General features: G+C 37.1%; 2 protein-coding genes across 2 annotated transcripts; one reads left to right on the top strand and one right to left on the bottom strand.

Annotated features, from left to right (window-relative positions):
• Positions 1–616: 616 nt before the first annotated feature.
• LOC121990536 (PI-PLC X domain-containing protein At5g67130-like) lies at positions 617–2729 on the top strand. The gene is made up of 6 exons (XM_042544654.1): positions 617–749; positions 1185–1283; positions 1353–1653; positions 1741–1964; positions 2062–2139; positions 2503–2729. Exons 2-6 carry the CDS (start codon positions 1203–1205, stop codon positions 2695–2697), a joined length of 879 nt encoding a protein of 292 aa, XP_042400588.1. The 5' UTR covers positions 617–749; positions 1185–1202; the 3' UTR covers positions 2698–2729.
• Positions 2730–8110: 5381 nt separating this feature from the next.
• Positions 8111–8941, bottom strand: LOC121990535. The gene has a single exon (XM_042544653.1). The coding sequence runs from the start codon at positions 8900–8902 to the stop codon at positions 8300–8302; it is 603 nt and encodes a 200-aa protein (XP_042400587.1). The 5' UTR covers positions 8903–8941; the 3' UTR covers positions 8111–8299.
• Positions 8942–9915: the final 974 nt, after the last annotated feature.

Genomic DNA, 9915 nt, shown 5'->3' with positions numbered 1-9915 from the left:
GAATGAAATTTTTCGTAACGGAAAGTTACAAATCCATCCACGCGTCATGATTCGCTTGCTCCAGTCTCGGCGTCCGGTAACGACTCCTCGTCCCCGATCAGCAGGCTCGATCAAACCGAGGTTGGACCGCTTCACGGCTACCCGTCGACTGCGGTCATCGCAATCGCAATCGATAAGAAACGATCGACGGAATTGAAGCGGAGGCACCAAGCCAATCGCATTCGAATCTCTCTCGCCGGCGAAGCACCAATCGAGAGGCCGGCTATGGATAGAAGACTCCTCTTCCTCTTCGTATTCCTATTCCTCATCCTCGCTTCGCCTCTCGTATGCTCCGCGGCCAAGGTCTCACCTCTCAAACTCCTTTCTCTACGGGTTAGACCATCTTTTGACGCAGATCGACCGATCGCTTCGCAGGTTGGAGCGCCATGCACGACCGACAGCGATTGCGATGCCTGGCTACGATGCAGCGGCTGCGACGGCGAGCAGGGTTCCTGCGTGCGCATCCGCCCGCAAAATCCGAGATCCAAGGTTGGGCGGTCGGCATTTACCCTCCCCTCTTCGTTCGATTTGGGGATTTCTAAATGGGAATCGGGATTGGGAATGTGTTGCAGGGGAGGGATTTGCCGTTCAACGAGTACTCGTGGCTGACAACCCACAACTCCTTCTCTCGTCAGGGAGCTATCTCCGCCACCGGCGCCCGCCTTCTCACCTTCCCCAACCAGCAGGATAACATCACCTCCCAGCTCAATGTATGCAGTATGCTCTCTCTCTCTCACGCGCGCGCGCGCGCCTGTTTCTTTGCTCCTTTGCTTGCGAGTTATTCCGCAGTGAGTTTTGGTGCAGCTGGTCGCCTGAAACACCCACTCTAGGGAGTTTCATGCGATCGGGCGTGCTCAGAATTTATATGTATGAGCTATTCAAATGAGATCGAGTAGCGATTGAAAATGATTATGACTTTTACGCTCTTCCCTGAGTCGCTTCGGGTTACGAAAAGTTAGTCAGGTGGGGAGAGTATTTATTTTTTCTTCGAAGGAAAGGAAGAAGACAAAGCAGTATTTTTGCTGGGAAGGAAAAGGCTATTTATTATTGTTGTCATTTCTAAAAACTAAAGCCAGATTGAAAGTCTGGGCTTATATTGTACATTACAAACATTTTTTCATTGAACTGTTTTGCTCATTTTGCAGAATGGTGCAAGAGGATTGATGCTGGATATGTATGATTATCAAAACGACGTCTGGCTTTGCCACTCCTTTGGAGGGCATTGCTACAACTTCACTGCATTTGTAAGTTTCTCAACAAGTTCTCCTTTGCATGTCTAGACTAGACACTAACTTCGTATCGTTCCTGATCAGCAACCTGCTGCCAATGTCCTCAGAGAAATTTTGGTCTTCCTAGAAGCACATCCTTCAGAGGTGGTAACAATATTCATTGAAGACTACGTCAGGTCCCCGAATGCTCTTAGCAGGGTGTTCAATGCATCAGGTCTCATGGAGTATTGGTACCCAATGAATCAGATGCCCAGGAATGGTAGTTGGCCATTGCTAAGTACAATGATCAAGCATAATCACCGTCTTCTGGTATTCACATCTGTAAAATCCAAGGAGGCTTCTGAAGGCATTGCATTCGAGTGGAATTATGTGGTAGAAAATAAATGTAACGACTCTTACACTTGTAGTAGTGAAACTAGCTAGTGCCTTTATTTGTATTTTGACTCACTGGATACTAACCCTTATGATGCAGATGGCGATGAAGGAATGAATTCAACCTCGTGCCCCAATCGAGCGGAATCATCACCCATGAACACCACCTCCAAATCTCTTGTGCTGATGAATTATTTTCAAACAACCCCGATCAGCTATGTTGCTTGTACTAATAACCTCTCACCTCTAGTGAACATGCTTAGAGCATGCCACCAATTTTCTGCCAAGCGCTGGGCCAACTTCGTAGCTGTTGATTTCTATTTGGTTTGTACTATTTTTTTTTCTACTTCGATTCATTTCCACCTCACAGGATACTATCGTGAGTATGGTCTAGAATTGACTGGTGTGTTTCCTAATGCAGTTGGGTGATGCTTCTGAAGCCGTAAATGTTGCAAATGGACACATGGTTTGTGGATGTGATAATGTTGCGTATTGCAGGGTGAGTTCAAGTGAATTTTTAGAACTTTGGTTAAATATCATAAGCTTCAAAGGTTTTTTATATTGAACAAAATATCAAATAAAAACCATAATTATAAGAAAATCCTACTTAGTACCTCTCTTTTAAGAAGTTACTTAGGTCTCCTTAAATTATATTCAGACAACATGATTCAATGTACAATCACATTTGATCAAATATAGATAAACAGACCAAATTGTGGTTCGATGAATAAAATCAGAAAAATACTTTTCATAATGTTTTTATTTTTCAAAAAAAGCATTTTAGGAACTTTTTTAATTTTCTGGCTTTTCCTCATATAACATAAAAATATATCAGAATTGTGACTTCTTTATGACATTACAGCCTAATGCTAGCTTCGGCACTTGCGATATGCCACCGCCACCTCCACCTCCAACTCCACCACCGTCATCGCCTGCATCGACTTCATCTTGGATCCCATATTACACATCCAGTGACTCAACTACGCCTGGATTCAACAGATTTTCACAGGTTATAACAATCACAGTCCTCTTGCTTCTCCTGTTCATAACATTCTGAGCATCGTGCCTTATTGTTGAGGTGCTTCATTATTTCATCCGTTGCCAATTATTTTATTATTATTATTATTTTGTTTTCTTCTGACGGCTTGCTCTTGAGTAACCTATATATATTTCGGTTAAAAGGTCTTCTCCATAAAAAGAAGCCTTGTAAATTATTTTTTTCTCGAAAGGGATGGTGCCCGGCAATTAAGAATCAATTTCCCATTTTCATTATGTTGTTTATGGCAAACATAACAAGTGCATATATCTTTTAAAATTATTTAGGTACACCAGCAATAATGATACCACCACCTCCCGAAAACACAATCCTAGTTCCACAACCTACTAACCTTATACAGTTGTCTCAACGAGCTGAGTTGATAAGTGATAGATTGATTGTCACATAAGGTCTCGGGGTTGGCGGGATATAAATCCCTACAACTTGTGTAAAATCACCCAATCTGTCATTTGTCTTCTCAGTCATCATGATTTATCTTCTCCATGTTGATCTTGGGACGGATTGACGGGGGCACTGGGACAAACATATTCACCTTTTATCACAACAACAAGTACTTATAGAACAAAATGCATCAACCTTTCTACACTGGAAACTAATAGCTCCATTAGAAATAGGCACAATGTTGAGTTCAAGGCTAGAGAAAGGGTTAAAACCCCAAATCATATCCGATAGTACTAATAGAGCTAGCTGCAATGTAAATAGAGAAAGCAAAATCAAGAGAAGATTTACATTCTAGCATCCTCCAATCAACATATTAGACCAAAACATAGTTTCCACCTAACTCAAGCTTAGCAAATTGTTGCCAAGATATTGGAACTGAGTTAATCCTTGGATCATCACACAAACTGCATGTTTAACCTTTTTCGATAAACTTCGAAAAAATATCCTGTTAGTTCCATCATACAATTCTGACTAGCTTAAAAGTCCAAGAACTTACTATCATTATCTAGAAATGATAGAAAACTCTTTGCATTTATTGTGGCCTTCATTAATTGTCACATAATAACCAAACAACTCTACTAGCAGTAATCACTTTCCATCAATTAAATCCATTAGTAACAGAATCAGGCCTACAGATGTAATTCTAGAGATCAATGAAAACCTCCATAACATGGAACGTAACTATGACCCCACCCAAATGTTAAAGCGTGTACAATCATAAATCATATCAGAGGACTCACAAGAACCACCCTGCCATCTAGGGGTTGGAACAATAAGTATATCGGTTTGGTGATTTAAATCAAATAAAAAAGTTGAAATAAACATATTTAATTTCCATAGAACTTTTGCTTTTCCTGAAGCTGTCTGGAAGCGCCCATGCCCAAATTGTGATGAAGAATGTCTCAGGTATAACTTTGGTCTGCGATATCACAAATGAATTACAGCGTTCACTAAGACACTAAGGGGGTATTTGGTTGATGGATTTGGGAATGAGGGAATGAAATGATAGTAAAAGATAGTGTTTGGATTGTGGGTTTGAGAATCACATTTTGAGAATGATTACCAGATTTATGGGAATCAATCAAATCCATATAACTTGATGGGTTTCATTTCTATTCCTATTCTCATTCCACCCTACTATTAAACTCATACCCATAGTCATTCTCATCATTTAACCAAACGCTCCCTATGTGGGTTCAAATGATGGATTATCTTCTTATATGAATTCTAAGCTGTATGAACTCAACGAAATAAATTTCAGTACAACTTAAAAGAAATGTAAAGTAAAGACATGAACTTGAATACAAAATTGCCATCATCTTTGTGTCGTCCACGTAATCTGATGATCCTATGAAGAAGCGATGTGCGGTAACCATTCTGGCCAGCACGAGCAGCAGTATAGGACACCCTGGCAGGATGCCAAGCACCAATACAGTCAACTTTGTGAACCCCTGTGTCTTACGGGGAAGGTGAGTGCCAACTCACCGAGTGACAACGCCTTCATAATAACCCTTACCTTTCGTAACACCGATGATATCGAGCATGAATGGGGATTTGCTTCTCAAAGAAACTGTAAGCACAATCCACCTTCTGCGTCCCAGTCCCTCCATTGATTTGAATCTACGCCTCACTTCCTTACTTGAATGCTGACCCCAAACGGTAACAGTATTAAGTGAATGAAGACCACGTGGTGTCTTCGCGTAAGCAACAAGTCCAACAACAATCATTGGTGCTGTTTCTATGATTGTAACTGCTTCACATGTTTCCTTCTTATGAAGCTCTGTTCACCAGGAAAAGAAATCGTTTCGTAAGATTAGCTGCCGGGTTAAACTAAAAAAAAATGATAAATTTAATTAGTCTGGTTGGTTAGCCCTCGAGATAGTTGATAAATTTAACTAGTCTGTTCATCAGGAAAAATTTTTATCGATGATCAAAATAAATCGAAAAATACTTATAATAAATGGCTAAAAAATTAACATCCTTTATTTATGTGTACCATTTAGAACTTCAGCGTTAAACTTAAATCCATAAGGTGGACGACAAGTATTTGTTAATAATCATCTGACCTTTCATCAAAGCACACCGGATGGGCAAATAAGGTAGGAACTACGAACCACAAGATTTAGAAGATGCATTAATTACGTTGAGTTAAATATACATTATTTTCACATTTGATAGAAATATCTCTGAAGTTTTTTTTTCCTCCAAATATTATTGTTAAAAAAAAATGAAAGGAAACAAAATCTAAAAGCCCCCTAAAATGTATCGAGCATTTATAAGGCGCATGTAGCAGATATCTTTATAACGAGATTTGTCGAATTTATTAAGGATTGAATTTCGACTAGACCGACAGATTACTCTCCCCGATTTCTGATCGGAATTAAATAGAATTCTTAAAATGTGCGTAGGTTTCGGGCAGTGCACTTTAGTTTTTTTTTCGGTTTTTTATTGGACTGCATAATACATTTTTAAAATTATTAAATCAAGTAAGATAATTATAAAATTATTAAATTATCTAGTTTAAATTTTATTTTATTATTTTTTATAAGTCGAATCAATTTTAGTCAGTACTAAAATTATTAAATAAATTGACTTATTTTTAAATCAGTCATTGATTTATTTTTTTATTAAAATGTAATTTTAAATAAAATCAGATGATGAATTAAATCACTTTATATTCACATAAAATTATTTTCTATATGTTCGTTCGACTATCTCTCCTGATTATATTCATATCTTCAAATTATAATTTAAATTAATATATTAGGAACAATGATTTTTTTAATAAAAAAATATTTAAAAAATTTAATCCGTGTTCATTACTCTCAATATATTTGGTCAAACTAGTATTTGAGAGCATTGATATAATCAGGAGAGGTAGACGAAAATATATGAACTAGTTTATATCAATCTGAGATCATTTGGTCCATCCGAGATCATTTGGTCAAAATCGATTTTGTCAAAATGGGCTAATGATCAAATGACCTCGGATTGACATAAAACTAGTTTCTATGTGTTCGTCGACCTCTCTTTATTGTATTCATACCCTCAAATGCTAATTTGAACTAATATATTCAGAGCAATAATTTTTTGAACGATAAAATATTTAAAAAATTTAATTCATGTTCAAAAAATCATTGTTCTCAATATATTGGGTCAAATTGGTATTTTAAGATATAGATATAATCAAGAGATATAGATGAACACATAGGAACTAGTTCATATCAATCTGATGTCATTTGGTCCATCAGTCGATCTTGCCTAAAATCGATTGATGGATCAAAATCAACTGATTTTGGACAAAATCGGTTGATGGACCAAATAACATTAGATTGATATTAAACTAGTTCCTATGTGTTCATCTACCTTTATTGATTATATCCATGTTCTCAAATATCGATTTGACCTAATATATTGAGAGCAATGATTTTTTGAACATGAATTGAATTGTTCAAACACATTCGTCTTTAAAAAATTATTGCTCTCAATATATTGAGTTAAATTGATATTTGAGAGCATGTATATAATCAGGAGAGGTAGACAAATACATAAAAAATTAGTTTTATGTCAATCCAAAATCATTAGGTACATCAACCAGTTTTGGGCAAAAGTAATTGATGGACCAAATGACCTCAAATTGACATAAAACTAGTTTCTATGTGTTAGTCTACCTCTTCTGATTATATTCATGCTCTCAAATACCAATTCAACCCAATATATTGAGAGTAATAATTTTTTTAACATGAATGTATTTGAAAATTTTAATTCATAAATTGGTTGATAGATCGAACAACCTCGGATTGCTATGAAACTAGTTTCTATGTGTTCATCTATCTCTCCTAATAATATCTATTCTCTAAAATATCAATTTGACTCAATATATTAAAAATAGTGATTTTTTGAACACAAATATATTTGAAAATTTTAATTTGTATGCAAAAAATCATTGCTCTAAATATATTGGGTAAAATTGGTATTTGAGAGCATGGATATAATCAGGAGGTAGACGAATATATAGAAATTAATTTCATGTCAATCCGAGGTCATTTGGTCCATCAACTATTTTTGTCCAAAACTGACTAATGGATCAAACAATCTCGGATTGAAATGAAACTAGTTCCTATGTATTCGTCTATCTCTCCTGATTATATTCATGTCCTCAAATACCAATTTGATATAATATTTTCATAGCAATAATTTTTTGAAAAAAAATAATATTTAAAAAATTTAATTCATATTTAAAAAAACATTGCTCTTAATATAATCGACTGATCGATTAAATAACCTCGGATTAATATAAAACTAATTATTGTGTATTCATCTATCTTTTCTGATTATATCATACTCTTAAATACCAATTTGAAATAACATATTATGAGCAATGGATTTTTGAATATTAATTAATTTTTTCAAATATTTTCTTGTTTAACAAATTATTGCTCTCTTAAAGCATGATATAATAAAAATTAATTTCATATTTAGTTCATCAATCAATTCTATTTAAAATTAATTTTATATTAACAAATTAAAAAAAAAAATCAATCCACTAATTTAAACAATCAATCAATTAATTTGTAAAAATTTGACATTTAAATAAAAAAAAATTTGATTCTACTGATTAAAGAATCAATCTTAAGAATAAAAATTAGAAATAGATCCTTAATTTAATAATTTTAAAATTACACTAGGTGATTTAATAATTTTAAAAAATTACATACGCTTCGATAAAAGCTGTTTTTTTTTTGCTAAAGCCCAATTTAATTTCACCAAAACCATAAAACAATAATGATTTGTTTTTAAAACAAAAATCATAATTTTTTTTTTTTGCAGCTCTTCAAAATTAAGAAAAAATCTTTATTTTAAAACTCCTATATTTTATTGTTCCATGTTACATCGTAGAAATTTTATTGTTCAATGAACACAAGCTCCCGTACTAAGCCTCAATTTTCCCTTTTCAGCGTTGCAGTGTTAAATTTGCTAACTTCTCATCGATTTCAACCAGAAAGAATTTGTTTTTCGGATGCGATTTAAAGACAAAAAAAGATCACATTGCAATGAATCTGACAGCCAGCGGCTCATGAAAATCTCCATTTGATGATCACACACTACATCAGTCTACCAAATCCTAACTAAGCATACCTCGCCATGGCTGGATCCGAATCTAGAAGCACAGCAGCACAACAGAGGCGGAGACCATGAACCCGAAGGTGAACATGAGGAAGCCGAAGTGCAGCGCCCAACTCCTCTTGAACTTGCCAAAGTAGCTTTCCGGCGGCTCCTGGTAGTGGATCTCGAAGTCCGCCGGCAGGAGCCGCGGGGGAACGCCTCCGGCAGAAGCAGAGGAGGCGGCAAATCGCAGCTTGACGAGCTTGAGGCGGTCGGTGGCGAGCGCGAGGGTGAGTTTGTGGCAGCGCCGCTGGTACTTGAACCCGTTGATGCAGCGGAGGATCTGCGCGACGGCGACGTAGAAGGAGAGGTGGCCAAGGGAGAGGAGGACGATGGGCGCCCAGCAGTGGCGGCACTGGAGGCGTTCGGGCGGAGACCCCAGCTGCGCCGCCAGGACCACTGCGAGGAAGAGGAAGAAGAGCTGGAAGAGGCGCCACATCTCCTTCTTCTGCGCGTCCACGTCGCGCTTCTTCTCCAGGATTTTCTCGAAGTGGAGCTGGATGATGGTGTTCAGCGCCTGAATCGAGGCTTCTATCCCCATTCCCGCCTCCGCCACGATGCCGTCTCCACCGTACCCCATCGTCGTCTCCGCCGCCATCCTCTTCTGCCCTCGAGATCGGAGGCGACCGAAAGGCGTTCAAAGTAATAGTACACGACTGCGTACGCTGTACCGCCAGAATATTATAAATAAATAAGAGGGGAACTAGTTAAGGTAGTTTGAATTAGGGTGGTAACCAACTCGAAAAACATTTAGTTACAACTCGAGTCGAATTTAAATATGTTCGGATTAGTTTTCGAGCTAAACTCGAATTAAAATTATTTTGTTCGAAAGTTTACGAATAATATAATTATATTTATAGTTATATAAAATTATGTATTTCGAGCCAAACTAAGCTTCAAACTGAGTTTCAAATCAAGTCCTTATATTTTTGAGCCATAATGTTCGAAAAAGCTCGAGCTTGAGTTTGAAAGTTTCGAATCCAACTCGAGCTTTCTATTGAATCGAACACAAGCTGCAATAAATAATAGTTCGAACTTTGAATATCTCTATTCGAATTCGAACTCAAACTCGAATACTATTTTATTTTATTTTTTTTTAAAGTTCACTTCGATTCGATTAATTGACTGTCCTGGTTTAAATTAGGGATGCAAGACTAATTGGGAGTCGCTTAATTGGTGATGCGGTGGAGCAGAAAGGAAGTAGGTTTGGGAGATGTGAAAAGGATGATCGTTGGATGGAGATCGAAGGGGCAGGGTAGTGATCTGATCCCAATGAGGCCGGCGAGCGTTGAAAGCGACGGGAAACGTTGCGATTGCGAATGGGATAATAAAAGGCAGGCACGTGATAGCGGTCCAGAGAAGCTGTCTCATCTACTGCTTGTGTCAGTATCCGGTTGACGCAACCGGTTGTGCGCGTTCCAGGTCATAGCTTTCGTACGCGGCGGAAGATTAGAGCTCGTATTTATTTTTTAAAATTTTTTATTGTTTTATTATTGTAAGAAATATGAATAAGCTTCCTTTCACTGCATTTTTGTTCTTTTATTTAGATTGCACGATTAACATAATCCATTACAGGCATTTTTTGTCCTGATCATGACGCTACGCACGTAG

The sequence above is a fragment of the Zingiber officinale genome, chromosome 6B (genome assembly GCF_018446385.1).
Source record: "Zingiber officinale cultivar Zhangliang chromosome 6B, Zo_v1.1, whole genome shotgun sequence".
NCBI classification, from domain to species: Eukaryota; Viridiplantae; Streptophyta; class Magnoliopsida; order Zingiberales; family Zingiberaceae; genus Zingiber; species Zingiber officinale.
This window is presented reverse-complemented; position numbering and strand designations above follow the sequence as displayed.